A 17,619-nucleotide genomic window follows, 5' to 3' on the forward strand; every position below is an offset into this window, starting at 1 on the left:
CTCACCCCCGACCTGACCCCACCTGCAGGCGCTGCCGGTGCCCCTCACCCTCTCCCTGACCTGCAGCCCCTACCAGGCACTGCCGGCACCCTCCTGGTGGGGCCCATTGCCTGCAGCCTCAGGGCTAGGTCGACCTGCCCATTCCTCTGGGACCGGCTGGGCCCTGGCCCTGGCCCTGGCCCTGCCCTGAGCTCACGGCGCCCTGTCTCTCCCCACAGGTCACCCAGATCCTCAGCAACGCTGACCCCAGCACCAAGGCCTCCCTCTCTGTGCTCTGCGTGGGAGAAGGCGACTGGAGCAACCTTGGGCAGCCGCGGTTCCAGGAGCTCCTTCATCTGAGGCTGAACCCAGAGCCGGTCTTGCCGGAGATGGACGGGGTCTCTGAATTCGCTGAGTACGTGTCCGAGACCGTGGACGTACCGTCGCCGTTTGACCTGCTGGAGCCCCCTACCTCTGGGGGCTTCCTGAAGCTTTCCAAGCCCTGCTGCTACATCTTCCCGGGCGGACGTGGTGACTCCGCGCTCTTTGCCGTCAATGGGTTCAACATCCTGGTGGACGGCGGCTCCGAGAGGAAGTCCTGCTTCTGGAAGCTGGTGCGGCACCTGGACAGGATCGACTCCATCCTCCTGACCCACATCGGGGCTGACAACCTCCCAGGCATCAATGGGCTGCTGCAGAGGAAGGTGGCCGAACAGGAAGAGGAGCAGTCCCAGGGCTCCACCAACTACAGCGACTGGATGAAGAACCTCATCTCGCCGGAGCTCGGAGTGGTTTTCTTCAACGTCCCCGAGAAGCTCAAGATGCCCGAGTCGTCCGTGAAGGTGAAGAGGAGCATCGAGGAGGCCTGCCTGACGCTGCAGTACCTGAGCAAGCTGGGCATCAAGGCAGAGCCCCTGTACCGCGTGGTCAGCAGCACCATCGAGCCCATCACGCTGTTCCACAAGATGGGCGTGGGCAAGCTGGACATGTACGTGCTGAACCCCGTCAAGGACAGCAAGGAGATGCAGTTCCTCATGCAGAAGTGGGCAGGGAACAGCAAGGCGAAGACCGGCATCATCCTGGCCAGCGGGAAGGAGGGCGAGATCTCCGTGCCTTACCTGACATCCATCACAGCCCTGGTGGTGTGGCTGCCCGCGAGCCCCACGGAAAAAATCGTCAGGGTCCTGTTTCCTGGAAACGCTCCCCAAAACAAAATCCTGGAAGGTCTTGAGAAGCTAAAGCACCTGGACTTCCTGAGGTACCCGGTTGCCACTCAGAAGGACATCTCCTCTGGCATGCCACCGCCAGCGCTGAAGCAGACCAAGATCAAGCAAAGAACGGACAGCAAAGAGAGCCTGAAATCCTCCCCCAAGCCAGCTGCAGTGAAGCAAGTCAGGAAGGAAGAGGCGGTAGAGGAGGGGGCCAAGGACACGAAGCCAGAGGTGGCGAAGGAGGCCAAGCCCGAGAAGAAAGCAAAAGAGCACACAGAGAAGGGGCCGGAGAAACCTGCAAAGCCCGAGAAGATCAAGACAGAGTCGAGCGATGCCCTCAGAGCCGAGAAGAGGAAACTGGCCAAGGACAAGGCGGGCAAGAAGCACCTCAAGGAGAAGGTGTCTAAGCTGGAGGAGAAGAAGGACAAAGAGAAGAAGGAGATTAAGAAAGAGAAAAAGGACTTGAAAAAAGAGGAGGGAAAGAAAGAGGAGAAGAAAGATTCCAAGAAGGAAGAGAAGAAGAAGGAGGCCAAACCCGAGCCAAAGAAGGTGCCCAAGCCGGACCTGAAGCCATTCACCCCGGAAGTGCGGAAAACACTGTACAAGGCCAAAGTCCCCGGCAGAGTCAAGGCAGAGAAGGTCAAGGCCAAGCCAGAGAAGGAAGCGCCCGTGGAGCAGAGGTTGCCCGTGCAGAAGGCGCTGGCTCAGCAGGGGCCGGCGGGGACCGACGTGGCCAAGCAGAGGCTGGTCCTGTCCTCGCCCGAGGACCTCACCAAGGACTTTGAGGAGCTGAAGCAGGAAGAGACGGGGGAGGAGCAGCCCGCCCAGGCCATGCCTGATGCCGCTGCTTCCCTGAGGGGCCCTGGGCCAGCCGTGCCGCCTTGCCTTGGAGAAGGGCTGGCTATCTCAAAGCAGGCAGTTCCCTTGGATGCTGCGGATGAGACATTCCCCACGGCGCATGGGGAAGGAGAGTTGCCAGGGGAGGAGAAGCCAGTCCCTGGACTGGGTCTAGGGCTCGGACAGGCCGGAAGGTCTGAGGGTGAAGGCGCGGCCGTGGAGGAGCCTCATGAAATAGCAGAGCTCGGAGACGAAGCCAAGAGGCTCCCGAGCGCCCAGCTCCTCCCAGAGGTTCCTGGCAAAGGGGCAAGAGAGGAGCAAGCCCTGGCGCCAGCACCGGCACACCCCGAGCCAGCCGCTGCAGACGTGCGGGCCCCGGGCCGCGCGGAGGAAGAGCAGCACATCTCCCTGGACGCGCAGCAGAGCCAGGCAGACGCCAAGGCACTGCAGGGGCCAGAGGCAGGCGATGGGACTGAGACGGAAAGGAGAGAGGACGTGATAGAAAAGGCCGAGCTGGAGGAGATGGAAGAGCAGCACGTGCCGGCCGAGGGGGCGACGCGGGGCAAAGACTTGTATCAGCTGCCGCGGGGCGGGAAGGAGGGCGCGAGACCCTCGGCCCCAGAGGACCAGGGCAGGAGGAGCCCGTTCCCGGAGAGGGAGGGGGCGAAGGAGGCGGCGCTCGCGAGCAGCCTGCCCGCACCGCCCGGGGCCGCAGCGGAGCACGTCTCCTACATCCAGGACGAGACCATCCCCGGCTACTCGGAGACCGAGCAGACCATCTCCGACGAGGAGATCCACGACGAGCAGGAGGAGCGGATCCCGCACCTGAAGTACGACGTCAGTGCCTACGACATCTCCGTGCCCGATCGCCCGGGCTCCTTTGAAGCTGTCCACGGCATCCCGGCCGTGCCCGTGCCCGATGTGGCGGCCAAGGGCTATGCCGGGCAGGAAGCCGAGATCCTGGCGTACCCCACCAACATCGTGGCGGCCCCGCTGGCAGAAGAGGAGCACGTCTCCTCCGCCACGTCCATCACCGAGTGCGACAAGCTCTCCTCCTTCGCCACGTCCGTCGCAGAAGACCAGTCGGTCGCCTCCATCACGGCGCCGCAGACCGAGGAGACAGGCAAGAGCTCCCTGCTCCTGGACACAGTGAACAGCATGCCCTCCTCCCGCACGGAGGCCACCCAGGGCCTGGATTACGTGCCCTCCGCCGGCACCATCTCGCCAACCTCCTCCCTGGAGGAGGACAAGTGCTTCAAGTCTCCCCCGCCAGAAGACTTCCAGGCCCTGGCAGAAGCAGAGAGACGGTTTGAGGCCCAGAAGAAGAGCCAGCACGAGGAGGCAGAGGAGGAGGAGGACGAGGAGGAGGATGGGACCCCCAACATCGAGGTGCCCGGGCGGCTCCACGGCCACTACGGGGCCCCGCTGTTCACGCCACAGGACCGCGGTACCGATGTCCCCGCTGACGGCCCCCGGGAAGAGCCGCAGACGCCTGTGCTGCCTCTGCCCGCCGAGGAAGCAAGGCTGTCCCAGCTGGACTCGGGCTCTGCAGAAGCCGAGGAGCGATGCATGAGCCCTGACGACAGCACCGTCAAGATGGCATCACCAACGCAGTCCGGCCCCACGAGCGCCGGCCACACGCCTTTCCACCAGTCCCCGGTGGAGGAGAAGCTGGACGCCGTGGAAGCAGAGCTCTTTGAGAAGGTAGCGGATGCGGCTGTGAAGGAGGAAGAGGGCCTGGCCCCCTGCAAGGGGGAAGGGGCTGCGAGCACATCCGAGCCACCGAGCGACGAGGCAGCTGCCGCTCAGCGCGCCCCCGGGCAAGAGCCGCTTGCGGTCCTGCAGGATGCGCCGGCCGAGGAGAGCAGCGTGGCAGCGCCGGCGGAGGCTGCGTCTCCCACAGACAAAGCGGAGGAGCTGCCCGTGGCCCGGGAGGAGCTGCCCTGGCTCTCGTACCACAAGCAGGAGACGATTGTGATCGGGGACGAGGACGACCTCCCCGAGCCGCCCGCCCCCAGCACAGACGCCTTCCCGGAGCCAGGCCAGGAGCTGGAGTTCGAGGACGATTCACTCCAATTCGCCAAATGCACAGACTCGGGGCCGGCTGCTGCCCAGGGACTGTCTCCGGAGCGCGTGGCAGCGCCCCACGTCCCAGAGCAGAGCAGCCCTGAGAGCGCCAAGTCCCCAGAGGTTTCCCTTCGAGAGGCTTCCCCGGATGACACCAAATCCCTGTCTTTTACTGAAGGGAGCCCCAGTAAAGAGAAATCGCCAGACATTTCTATTAAAGAAACATCTCCAGGAGACGGAAAGCTGTCGTCTTTCTCGGGAGACAGCTTAGAAAAGGATAAGTCTCCCCCGGTTTCCATTAAAGACATTTCTCCAGAAGACACCAGATCCATTTCTCTCACCGAAGAGAGTCCTGGCAAGGTGCCGTCTCCAGACATTTTCCTTCGAGGAACCTCTCCCGAAGACGCTAGATCTCTTGCCGTCGCAGCAGAGCACGCCGCTGAAGAGCAGATCGCGGCCGTGGCGGTGACAGAGTCGCGTCCAGATGCTGCCAGAGCCTCGCCCCGCGGGGGGCAGAGCCCAGTCCCGGGCGGGAAACCGCTGGAAACTGCCGGCACGGATATCCTCCTGCAAGAGCCCAAATCCCCTCCTCTCCCGGGACACAGCCCCGTGAGAGACACCTCGGCCGCAGACAGCTCCTCTGCCGAAACCTCTCCAGACGATGCCGGGGGGTTTTCTTTAAGAGAATGGAGCCCGGCCAGGGCCAAGTCCTCGGTGCTCGCCTCTCCGGACGCGAAGGTCTGGGGCGGCACAGAGCCCAGCCCCACTCGGCATAGAGAGGCCCTGGCTCTCTTCTCAGAAGATGTGCAGCCCTGTCACGTCCCAGAGGAGAGAGAAGCGGAGGAAGAGAAATCCCCCGAAATGGAAGACCTCTATTTGCAAGAGGTGGGTTATGAGAGGAAGGTGTGGTTCCCAGAGGTGCTGCAAGGGGGACCGCGCAAGCACAAGTACGAGGAGGAACGCGAGAGCACTTTCTTAGACGAGGGGCCAGACTACGAAAGACCACCGCCGCCCGGGCCCGAGGAGGAGAAGGCCCGTCAGCCCGTGGCACCGGCACGTGGCGCGCTGGGAGACACGGAGCCGGCCCTTTGGGACTCTGACCACGGACGTTTCCCGGAGCAAACGGACTTGGGGAAAGCAGAGCTGTTCCCGAAGAAGGAAACAGATTTCTGGCGCGCCGAAGCTGACAGGCCGGCGCCGCCGACACCAGACGTGGAGCCCGTCAGCGCGGACTCGGCCCGGGCGCTGACGGAGGCCGAATGCCTCTCGCTGGAGGCAACGCAAGTGGACACGGCCCCTGCGGTGGTTGCGGTCCCTGAGAAATGGGGAGCAGCGGGCGCGCCCGCATCGCCGCCGCCGGCCTCTGTGGAGGAGAGCCAGGCCAGGCCGGCGAGCGCGGCCCCAGGCGGGGAAGACTCACGGCTCGCAGCCAAGCCAGACTACTCCTACCTGGACGAGGAGGAGCGAGCGGTCCTGGACCTGTACGCCAAGTCGCTGGACCGAGCGCTGACCGGCTCCCCGCTGCCCGCCGCGTCCTGCGCGAGCACGGCCCCCGCCGAGCCGCACGAGCTGCCCGGGACCAGGCAGGACGAGTCCCCCGCGCAGGCCAGCGTCCCTGCGGGGGCCGCCGAGGCCGGCGCTCTGCCCCGGGAAGCGCCCGAGTGCACGGGGCTGCCAGACACGCAGCAAGACGCTGACGCCACCTCCGCTGCGGCTCGCGGCCTGGAGGGAAGCGAAGAGCAGAGGGCGGCAGCGTGGCCGGGCCCAGCCGGCGGCGCCGACGCAGCCGCTTCGTCCCCGGGCAGCGCGGCAGGGGCCGGTGAGCCCGGGCTCCCCCTCTCCGGGCAGGATGCTCCCGGACGAGGGGGCGACGCCGTCGGCTATGCTGAGGACACGCTCGCCGTCCGCCAGGCGGACTGCCGTCCTGTGGCCTCTCCCAGCCCCTCGGGACCCTTTTCCCTGGAGAAAGAGGCCTTTGAGTCCAGAGGAGATGACAGCACCAAGAGGCCGGAGCAGGAGGAAAGGGAGCCGACGCCGTACCCGGATGAGAGGACCTTCCACTACGCAGACGTCTACGAGAAGGTGGTGGTGTCTGGCATGGGGCTGCCCAGCTTTGGGCGCCTGGATCAGGACCGGCCAGAGCCCGCGTTCCCCGCCCCGGCGACCAAGAAAACAGCAGGCCGTCACGGGGAGCTGCCGATCCACATCTCCGCCAAGGAGGAGGAGTCGTGCCTGTACACCCCCGCCGAGAAGGAGCTGTCCTCTCCCACCTCCCCCCGGGACAGAGGCGACTCCTCGTTCGAGTACACGGACGTGCACGAGCGCCGCTCCCCGCTGCCTGAGGCGGAGAAGCCCCGGGAGGCGCCGGGAGGCCCGGGTGAGCTGGCCTGGGCGACGGCCAGGCTGGACAGGCCGGACGCTGCGCCGTGCCCGCCCTCCCCGGGGGAGCGCGCGCCGGCCCCACCCCCAGACCTCCTCCACGCCTTGTGCCACGAGAAGCCCGCCACAGACGCAGCTCCCTGCGACGACAACATCCTCTCCCTGCGCCGGGAGCAGCACGCGCCTTCCCCGAAGGAGCCGCCGACCAAAGACACGTACTACGAGAAGGCAGGGCCGGGGGAGGAGAGCGCCAGTGACTCCGAGCTGGAGAAGGGCGCCAAGGAGCGCTCCGAGAAGGAGTCCCGGCTGCCCAGCCCCCCGCGCGTCCCCGGCACGGCCGGCGGGAAGGACGCCTATGCCGACAGCCCGGCGATGGAGAAGGCCCAGGCGTCCGCCTCACCGGCGTCGTCTGCCTCCTCGCCCTGCGACTCCCTGCAGAGTGACGAGCGCTGGCTTGGGCAGCCGGTTGCCGCCGCGGAGCCCCACGCCGTGGGGTACGGCCCTCTGCCAGGCCCGGGCAGGGACGGCTGGGCGCCACGCGTGTCCTGCTCCGGCCAGGTGTCTCCGCAGCAGAGGGAGGGTGCGGGGGTGCCCCGCAGGGAGCCCCCCTTCCCTGCCACGCACTCGTCCAGGGCGGAGGGGGCGTTTGAGGGCCATGGCAAAGATGCCCGCCTGAAGCCAGCTGCTGCAGGGGAGCAGGAGGAAGAGGAGGAGGAGCTGGCTTTGCCCCCGCAGAGCAAAGGGGCTGATTTCTCGCCCTCTGGATTTGGGTTTTCCTCAGCACAGAAGCCCGAGCCATGTGGCGCGCCGGGCCGCGAGCTGTCCCCTGCGAGCTGCAGGGTGGACAAGCCTCTCGCCCTGAGCCTCCCCGGCGCTTCGCCCCACGACCAGGAGCGGAGCCACGAGTACCTGGAGGTCTCCAAGGCTGCCCTCGGCTTGGAGTCCTCCCTCACCAGGTTCTCGCCCCTGAGCCCGTGCGAGGACAGCCAGCCCCTGCCCGGGTCTGCGGCCGGAGGGGCGGCCCCGCTGCAGCAGCCCCGCGACGACTCCCCCAGCTGCTCCGAGGACGCCTCCTCGGAAGCCACCACGCCAGTGATACACGCGGCCGCCGAGGGCTTCTACTCCCACGTGCTGGCGGGCTACGCTGGCACGGCCACGGAGCCCGACCGCAGGAGCCTGTGGGACGTGTCCCCGCTGCTGCCAGCAGACCCCTCCGGCACCCAGGTGACGGGCAGCCAGGAGCTGGCCGCAGCCGAGGAGCGGGGCCCTCCCTCCCCGTGCGACATGGATGACAGCACGCTGCCGTGCCGTGTCGAGTGCCTTGGCGTGGACACGCGGGGGTCGCACCGCGCCGCCAGCCCCGGGCAGCAGTCCCCCTTCGCGGACCAGCTCGCGGCCATGACCTCGCTGCCGGACGTGCTGACGTCGTTCCCTCCCCCTCGGCCGGGAGACGCCGCCACGTCCAACGGTCCCACCGAGGTGAGCACGAGCCCCCAGGCCTCGCACAGCGTGCCGCCCCCCGCCGGGGCGCTGCGGCATCCCGAGGCCAGCGGCAGCCTGTCCCCGTGCTCGGGGGACGAGGACCGGGAGCGGCAGAGCCGTCCGTCCTCGCTGACGTCCCCGGAGCACAGTTTCCAGCCCTTCTTCCCCGACGCGCAGAGGGGCGGCAGGCCGGGGGACCGCGGCGACGCCTCCCACGAGATGGAGCCACGGCTGGGCGCCGGCTCCGACTACGGGCAGAAGTTCTCGGTGTGCGAGTACAAGCAGAGGAAGGGCGAGCTGTCCCCCTCGTTCATCAACCCCAGCCCACACGACCTCTCCGAGGACAGCGACCTCTCACAGGACGAGGGGCACCCCTCCGTGAAGGGGAGGCCACATCACCCCGCCGGGAGCCAGGGGCAGGCCCCCGTGGTGGAGGAGACCCCCCCCACCTCGGTGAGCGACTCCGCGACCTCCCAGTCCGACTCCGACGTGCCCCCCGAGACCGAGGAGTGTCCGTCCATCACGGCCGACGCAGCCATGGACTCGGACGAGGATGCCGATTTCCTCCCAGTAGACAAGACCGTGGGCACGTCTCACCATGCCAGCACACGGCCCAGCCACGACCCCCAGCCGGCCCCTATGGTGGATCCCCACCCGCACCCCCCGCACCCAGACGTCTGCATGGTGGACCCGGAAATGCTGGTCGTGGAGCAGAACGCGAGCAGAGCCGACAAGCTTGCCAAGAAAGACCTGAAGGAGAAGAGCAAAGGCATGAGGAAGGCCTTGAGCAAGCCCAAGCCATCCTCGCCTGCCCGCAAGCTCGAGGCCAAAGGAAAGCGGTCGCCCACGCCGGTGAAGCAGCCTGCAGAGCGGTCCCCAAAGGCTGCCACCGCAAAGAAGGAGAAGGAGGGAGGGGAGAAGCCGTCCAAGGCACGCGGCCCCCTTGCGCAGCCCTCGCACGTGGACGAGAAGGACGAGGTGTCCCGCAGCAGCCACAGCAACCCGGGCAAGGGCCTCGTGAACGGCATCAAAACCAACCCTGGTAAGGCGCCCCTTGGGAACGTGCTTGTGCCCACGCGGGAGCCACAGCCCTACCCCAGCGCTTCCTACGCAGCCTCCGCGGTGCTGGCGGCTGGAGCGCGGGGGGCTGCGGCCGGCCGAGGCCAAAGGGCTGGCAGCGGCGGGGGAGCCAAACACCCCTACGCGCGGGGCAGGAGGAGCCAGGGCCCTGGCTGGGGCGAGGGGGCTGAACCCTTGGGTCTGGGCCTGCGATGCACGCGGGCGTCTCCCGTGGGCTGCTCAGCGCTCAGGCTCTGCTCTCGGGGCTGAGGCAGGACTGGGTGGTGACTTCATTTTTGCGCTTCGCGGTGCGCAGGCCTCCCCCGAAGGCTCAGGGCAGCTGCGCTGAAAAGCAGACAAGCCAGGGAGCAGCGTGGCAGGGCTCCAGCTGCAGCACGGCTGCCAGGAGCCGCCCGAGCTACCCGGTCTGGCCGTGCGGCCGGCAGAGCGCCAGGCCCCAGGTTTGGGCTCACATGGAAGGGATGAGAGGGGAGGGGGGGGGTGCTTTCTTCTGGGCCAGCACGTGCAGGCAGGTGGTGCATCCCCCACTGAGGCCCCCGACGCCCCCGAGCACCACGTCCACGGCCCCCTGGCCAGTGGGTTGTGCTGGCCTGGGCCCTGGTGGGATTCCTCTCCCCGGCCACGAAGGGCTGCTGTGCGGTGCTACCCAGGCTGCTCCCCTGCCCCGTCTCCCAGGTCTGGGGCACGAGACGGGAACACGCTCTCCATGGGTCCCGGCAGCGGCATTCCTGTGCTGCGTGCCTGCCTGGAGGCCGAGGGCTGAGATGACTTGTAGTTTGAGCCACAAGAAGCCCCTGCCTCAGCCTGGTCCGTGCTGGCGCTGCCCAGCCCCGCGCGCAGAGCCTGAGACACGACAGGCCGTGGCAGCAAGCGAGGAGCACGTGGGGCCCAGGGGCAGGTGCAGGCTTGCAGGCAGTGCCCGCTGCGGCCCCTCCTGGCCCGTGACTCCACCAGGGACCTTCAGCCTCTGGTGTCTCTCTTCCAAAGTTTCCAGCAGCCCCAAGAGCAGCTTGTCGGTGCCCCCGGGCCCACCCGTGTACGTGGACCTGGCCTACGTCCCCAACCACTGCAGCGGGAAGAACGCGGACCTGGAGTTCTTCAAGCGCGTCCGATCCTCGTACTACGTCGTGAGCGGGAACGACCCAGCCAACGGGGAGCCCAGCCGGGCCGTGCTGGATGCGCTGCTGGAGGGGAAGGCCCAGTGGGGCGAGAACCTGCAGGTGAGTCCCTACGAGGCCGGGCCGGGGGCGCCGCTCGCACCGTGGGGCTCCGGGGGCACGTGCCTCTCCCAGAGTTTGTCTAATGCAAGCAGCACTGGTCGGAGGGGCCTGGGGCTCCACGCCACGCGGTCCTAGCAGCGGTACCAGCCCCTCGTCCTGTCACCAGCAGTGCAGGCCAAGGGCAGCGGAGGTGGCTGGTGACGTGGACAGCTCCCCTCCCTCCTGCTCCGGCACAGTGCTGTGAACACGGGTGCAGGCGGCAGCACATTCTGCCTTGCTGCCGCCCAGCCCAGCCCGGCCGCTTCTGCTCGCGGATGGTGCTGCGCGTTGTTACTGGTACTGCAGCGCAGACGGGCCGCACCTGGGCCGGGGCCTGGCTGCGCAGGGCACTACAATGGAGCAAAGGCCGCCCCGCAGCGTGTGGGGCTGGAAGAAGCAGCCTGGCTGGGGCTGGGGCTGGGACCAGGGCCAGGGAGGAGGAGGGCAGTTGCGGCTGTGGGGCACTCGGGGTGTGCCAGGGCCTGCTGATGCCACCCGCTGGGTGCGGGGCCGTCAGTTGCCTCTTCTGTCCCTCCAGGTAACCCTGATCCCAACACACGACACAGAGGTGACACGGGAGTGGTACCAGCAGACCCATGAGAAGCAGCAGGAGCTGAACATCATGGTGCTGGCCAGCAGCAGCACCGTGGTGATGCAGGACGAGTCCTTCCCCGCCTGCAAGATCGAGTTCTAGCTGCCCGGTCACGCCACGCTCATCCATCGCCCCGTCTCCATCGCCGCACTCAGACACCGCCTGCCGCCCAGCCCTGCTGGCGCCGTCCCTGCGTGGTCCTGTGGACCGGGAGAGCGGGCGCCTGCACAGCGTGGTGCTGGGGCTCTGCGTGAGGAGCATGGGCTCTGCCCAGCCTGGGCTGAGGTGCACCGTGCCGGGGCAGGAGGAGGCCGGGGCACCTTCCCCTCCTGGGTGGATTTTGCTGCCTGTACAGTCGCTGTAGAATAACGTGGCTGCCTTCATGCTGCAAGTGCTTTCCTCGCCCGCATCCTGGCCACCCCACCCTACGCCACCCTGCCCTGGCGTCACGGCACTGGCCTCTTCCCCCCAGCCTGGCCTGCCACGAGGCTGCAGCACGAGGACAGGCACGAGGGCGGCTGCGGGCTGAGAACTGTGCGATGCAGAACAGATGGAGCGAGGAGACGGTGATGGCCAGTGACGCCCTGCAGCTGCCAGCAAGGCCCAGGACAGCCTGACGCGTGGGAGCTCCGCCACCTCCCGGGGCATTGGGACACGAGCCCTGGGCCCCGGTGGGCTTGGCCTGGGGTCCGGACCCGCAGGCTTTACCCAAGCTGCTGCATGTGGCCGATTCCCTCCCTCCCTCCCTGCAGCTGCGGTGCTGCAGGACGCCCGAGCCGGCATTGGCACAGAGTGTATGCTGCTGCCCCGCTGTCCTGAGCTTGCGGCGCGGCGCGGTGGGGCGGGCAGGGCTGGATGGTGCTGCCCCCCCAGCCTCCAGATGCACAAACCCCAGTCTCCGCAGTCGCAGGCCTCGCAGGGGCGGGAGATGAGCCGAGGTGTGGGCAGGCCACGCGTGGGGAGGCAGGGGCTGCGTCTCCTGAAGGAAGGCTCTTGCTACCACCTGCCGGTCGTGGTGCTGCTGGGGCCTGGCACCGGTCTCGCGGGGGCAGCAGAGCCCTGACCAGGCAGCAGCCCCCTCCCCACCAGCCACAGGGTGCGAGGAGCGGGCGACAGCGACTCCCCCAGGACAGCCACCGTCACCCTGCCCCGGCCGTTGGGAAATGCCGCCCAACCCCGCTGGGGTCGAGGGCAGGTGGAGTCAGGCTGCGCTGGGGCCAGGCGGTGGCACTTGCCCCCCAGCTCATGCTCTCGCCATGGTGCCATGGGCCTGCCACTGCCCTCCAAGGGGCAGGGCCACGCCACTCCCTCCAGGACCCGTGCCCCGCGCAGGGCATGGGAGGATGAGGGGGGCCCGAGCACTGGCAGGAGGGTGCCCACATGGCCCAGGACGGAGGTGGCAGGATATGGCTAAGGTGGTCCGCCGGGCCGCACCCCTGCTGCTGTCCCAGCCAGGCCCCCTTGCCTGCATCCTGCTGCCGTGGTGCCCGGCCCTGCCAGGTCAGAAGCGCATCTGGGATGGTTTATTTTGCTGCCTAAATTATGTATTTATTTTGGTTTTGGGCTGCATTGCACGCAGCTGTGACACGTTCATGTGTGTGCTGCTGCGGTGCTGGCGCCGGTGCCCTCCGGCTGCAGCTCGCAGGGGCGTTGCCACGGCCGCCCAGATGCAGCCAGGTGATGGTGGCATGGCCACGGGGGCTGGGCCACGTATGTGCGGGCAGCCCGGGGCCATTGCACGCTGCCTGCAGGCCCAGAGCGGGCGGCGGGGCCGTGGCTGGCAGCCTGGCGCCCCCGGGCAGCGCCACGTGCCGTTCTTTGTCAGCGCTCGCTCCAGAGCGTGTTGGCCGGGAGGGCCTGCTTTCGTTCTCTATAAGCTGATTGGGTCAGTACATATGAATGTCAGTTATGGCAGCCAATCACAGGCCGGCAGTGACATGGCCACTCCCCCTGTCACCACTGGCCTCCATGCTTCCCTTGGGCTTTTGCTGGTGTCGTTCACCGAGTCCTTCCGTCTGCCCGTCCGTCCGTCTGCCCGTCCACCCACAGCCTGTGACTGGCCGCCCGCCGCCCCAGGTGCCTGGACACAGGCACAGCCACGCCGGGCCAGAGGGGCGCGCGCCCTCCTCCCTGAGCCCGTGTCCTCCGCCGCGTGCCTAGGCAGAAGCGCTAATGCACTAACTCTAGAGCGACCCACGGATGAATGTTTCTCAACCTCAAACTTGAAGCACTGCTGGGGGGAGGGCGGGGGGCACCGGCAGCCTCCAGGGCGTGCGCTCGTGCGGTGTGTCCCTGGCCCCGCGCCCGCCCCAAGACCCCGTCCCACTTTTGTAGTTTTGTAGCCAGCTGCGCTGCCGTCAGCTGCCCCTCGCCCCCCGGGCCAGAGGAAACCACTTCTCCAGGATGCTGGCCTGCCCTGCTCGGGCCTGGCCGCGGCAGCAGGCGGAGGTGCCCCGGCCCAGCCCGACCGGCCGTGACGCTGCAGTAGAGAGAACATGTAAGCTGCGCTTCTGCTTGTTCTGCATGTGGACGCCCACGCGTCGCGCTCCGTGTCATAGGAACCAAACACTTAAAACTAACAACCCAAGTGACCGCGTCTTAACTGTATTGAACGGGCGACTCGCGCGCCCAGCTCCTCGCTGCTGAATGTTGTCCGCGCAGCGCCCGGGCCCCTGTGCATCGCACCACCTGGACTCAAGCTCCTCCTCGCCATCGCCATCCGCACACCTGTAACTAGCGCCTGTCAAGGGAGGAGCTGCCCCATTAATAATAAAGACACATTAACTGCGACAGCGACATCTCGGCCTTTTGTGAGCGGGTCCCTTGGCACGCTTCTGCCCGGTCCTTCATCAGCCCAGCAGGCAGGACCCTGGCAGGCTGCTTGGTGAGGCTTGACCGCTGCTGCCCTGTGCCGGCTGTGGCCGCAGCCCCTGCCCTGGGGCCGAGCAGGAGGCAGTGTTCTCACCTGCTCGCTGCGGACCCCTCGTGGGGCTTCCTCTGTGCTCGGGGGGTGACAGTGCTTTGGGCTGGTGTGGATGAGGCGGCTGCAGCCTTGGCCAAGGGCTGGCCTCGCTGCGACCTGCGGCGGCCCCTGCCAGCCCCGCAGCCCTAGACTGCAACAGGTCCCATTTGGGTCTCGGCCCCAGCCCAGCGCCAGGCCAGAGAGCTCCTGCCACGGGGGCCCAGACGTCTGTGGGCAGTGGCCTGGCAGCAGGCCGGGCACTGCCTGCACTGCGCCCCAGCCCCAACACTGTGCCCTGGGGCCTCCAGCTCGTGCCAGCGCCATCCACATGCCCCCTTTGCCCCTTGCCCTCTGCTTCAGGCACCAGGCAGCCCTGCAGCCCACGGCCCCGGAGGCAAAGTCCAGGTGGGAACGCCCTGCCCCGTGGTGCTGCAGCCAGCCCCCGCCTGCCCCGTGCAAGCTCTTGGGGCCTGCCCTGCTGACCAGGAAGGAGCCGCGTGGCCAACTCCAGCCGTCTGTGAGCCGAAGTGCCGCAGCCACACCACGGCCCCCGCCAGCCCCTTGCCCCGGGTTGTTACAGCCCCCGGTCCTACTGCATCGGCCCGGGCAGCTGCAGCGGAGGCTGCACCTCCCTGGCGGGCACCCAGGCCCCATGGGAACCCCCACCCGCCGTGCCCCCGCGCTCAGCCAGCCCCAGTGACGACGGCTCCGCGTCCCCCGGCCGTGGCAGCTGCTCCGGTGGGCCGCGCCGTCCTTGTCCGTGCAACAAAGGCCCTGCTGAAAGCCAGCTCTGTCCCAGCCTCCGCACAGCCGCAGCCTGTGCCGGGCAGCCGGCCGCGCGCCCGCCCCACGCACAATGCCCCTCTCAGCGCTGCGACGTGCCTGCCCTGCTAACCAGGCCCACGGCGGCCCTGCGGCCGGGCAGGCGGGGCAGCTGCGGCCCCCTCGGGCTCGCGGGCAGCGCCTCCGCCCTGGGCGCACGCGGCCCGGGCACGGGGGGGCAGAGCCGCTCACGGGCACCGGGGCTCGCACCCAGGCCCCGCCGCGCACCCGCCTGCGCGCCCGGCCCGGCCCGGCCCGGCCCGGCCCATTGCGGCGGTCAGTCAGCAGCCCCGGGGGGGCGCAGCGCCCTGCGGCGGCGGGGGCGGGGGCGAGACCGGGCTGAGCCCGGGAGGCGCAGCACGTGCACCGTCACCGGGCTGCGGCCGGGCCCAGCGCCCCCCGCCCAGCCCCGCCCCAGGAGCACCCGCACCCGAGGCGGGGCCGCTGGGGGCCGGGCCGGGCCGGGCGCGGGGCTGAGCGCTGCCGCGGGGCGCGGGGCTGGCACGGCCCCTCCCGCCCGAGAGCAGCAGGGCCGGGGCAGGCGGGTGCCGCGCCGCGGGGTGCCGGGGCTGTCCCGGTGCCGGGCCGGCCCCTTGCCTGCGGGCCACGGGTTGGCTGGACGCCGGCTGCCGGCTCCCAGAGCTGCGCCGGATCAGGCCCCCTGCCGCCTGGGCCCCGGCCGCCCGCACCAGCACCAGCAGCGCTGCACAGCCCGGCTGCGCCGGTACCGGCGGGGATGCCGGCAGGTGCCGCGTGGCCGGGGCGGGGGCGGCTGCTCCCGAGCCAGGCGCTGCGGCCCGGGGTGCCCAGCCCCGCGCTCCCGCTGCCCCGCGCCGCATTCACACAGCGGCCTCGTGCCCGCGCCCCGCCGCGCCGCCCACGGTACTGTGGACCATCTCTCCACCAGTGTGTGTTGTAAACCCTCCTCCTGCCCCGCTCCAGCCTCCTCTCCTGCCTCCCCCATGGACCCCCCTCCTCCTCCGCGCTGCCCTTCTCTGGCCCTTCTCCAGGGCATCTCGACCCTGGCTGAGGGGCAGGGACCGGCGCTGGGCGCAGTATTCAATGTGTGGATGCACCGGGGCTTTATAAAAGGGCATTATGACACTCTCCATTTTCTTCACAATTCCCTTCATCATCCTTAATGTTTGGTGTGCCTTTGGACAGGTCTTGAGGCCGGGGCTGCTATTTTTATCGGACTGCCCACAGCGACTCCCAGCTCTCTTTCCTGCGCGGTAACAGCTCAAGCAGAGCTCCTCGAAGTGCACGTCTAGTCCGGGCCACTTTTGCCCCATGCAGCACTTTACACTAAAGCCAGGTGCCCATCTGCTCAGTCGTGCCAGATCTTTCTGCAGCTCCTCGCAGTCCCCCTGGGTCTTTACCACTTTGACTACTTTTGTGTCATCCACAAATCTAGCCTCCTCACTCCTCCCCCCATTTCCACATCGTTTGTGAGCGTGTCGAACAGCCCCGGTCCCAGCACAGATCTCGGGGGGACTCCACTGGTCACTTCTTCCCAGCCCCAAGACTGACCCTTTAGACTCGCTCGTGGGTTTCCGTCTTGAAGCCAGTTTCCAGCCCACTGACGTATCTTCCCTGCGATCCCGTCACCACCTAACTTCAGTAAGAGCCTCGGAAGGGGGAGCTTGTCCAAAGCCTTTTGGGAGTCCAGCTATACGGCCAGCTGGGTCCCCTGCTCCCCCCTCCAAGACCTCCAGTGATCTACCCTGGACACAACCACGGCGATTCCTCCCTAGCAAGTCACATTCACCCAGGTGCTGGACAATTTTTATTGTAGTTCGTGCCAGTTTTCTAGGAGCAGAAGTTAGGCTCGCTGGTCTGGAGGTCCCCGTGTCCCTTCTAGGGCCTGTCGTAACTCTGGGACTCACACCGGGCCTTCCAGTCCTCTGTTCAGTGATGGGTTGAATACTAGTTATTTTCCTCACTAGGTTTTGCTTTCCACTTTTTGCCAGAAGCCTTTTCTCTGCTGCTGCCTCCGCAGCTCTGCCCTGCGCCGCACTGGCGGTGTTGGCCCGCTCTCCTGATCTTGACTGGCAGCACGCATGGCTCCGGGCTCCGAGACGCTGTTGTCAAGCGGGTCCATGCTTGCTGCCTCCTTTTGGCGCCGTCTCCCTCCCTTGTTGAAGCTGACGGCTGCTCTGGTAGATTTTTCTCCTCCCTTCTCCTCCTCCAAAGACGGCAAAGCCAACTGCCTGTGGTCACTCTGGCAGAGCAGCTCGGCACCACTTACCCTTTCCACCAAGCCCTGCTCTCAACACCAGCCTTTCCTTGGGTAGGGCCCAGGACTCGCTGCTGCGGGCAGCCCGTTACCGCATCAAGAAACTCGTCCAGGTCTCCTGGCCCGGGGTGTCTGTAGCAGTTGCAGCCCCCCGTTATTACTGTGTCCTGCTGCTGCTCGGCTCCCCTGGCATTTCTAGCTCGTGGCTGCGCCCTGGCGCAGGGCCCGACAGCCTACCCCCACATGTACTTTTTTCTATCGAAACCTGCAATTTCTATGTAGAGACTGTGGGACCTCCTACATCAGTTGGCAATCTACCCTCTTCACTTCGCTGCAGGCTTTGCCATAACGCCCTCCCCGCCAGTACAACCTGCTCTGGCACTCCTGTAGTTCGCATCCCACCGATTCTCCTCGTGCCATCACATTTCTGGACCCCTCTCATGTCAATGCCATTACTTACCACTTAGCAGAAGCCTCGCCACCTTGGCCACAGGCCTCTGGCATTGGTACAAAATCACGTCCTTCGCTCGCCATGCCTGCGCTTGCTCATCTTCTCCCCCTCTCTCGTCCCCATGGATTATGGTTTCACCCCATTGCGAGTGTCCATCTGACCAGCCTCCCCCCAGGTCCAGGTTAAAAGGCATTAGGCCTCCTGCATGCACCGGAGCTGCATACGGTGGTGCTGCGCTAGCACTGGGCACAGAGCGGGGGTG

General features: G+C 67.3%; 1 protein-coding gene across 2 annotated transcripts in view; it reads left to right on the top strand.

The window, feature by feature from the left end:
- The window catches only part of MAP1A (microtubule associated protein 1A), a 59,989-nt gene extending 46,313 nt beyond the window's left edge, over positions 1–13,676 (top strand). For both annotated transcript variants that reach the window (XM_059714431.1, XM_059714432.1), the window contains 3 exons: positions 219–8,997; positions 10,023–10,255; positions 10,833–13,676. In XM_059714431.1, the coding sequence (XP_059570414.1) occupies positions 219–8,997; positions 10,023–10,255; positions 10,833–10,988 (9,168 nt within the window). In that variant the 3' untranslated portion in view covers positions 10,989–13,676. The remainder of the gene's footprint in view (positions 1–218; positions 8,998–10,022; positions 10,256–10,832) is intronic.
- The last annotated feature ends 3,943 nt before the right edge of the window (positions 13,677–17,619 follow it).

Source organism: Alligator mississippiensis, chromosome 11, assembly GCF_030867095.1.
Source record: "Alligator mississippiensis isolate rAllMis1 chromosome 11, rAllMis1, whole genome shotgun sequence".
NCBI lineage: Eukaryota > Metazoa > Chordata > Crocodylia > Alligatoridae > Alligator > Alligator mississippiensis.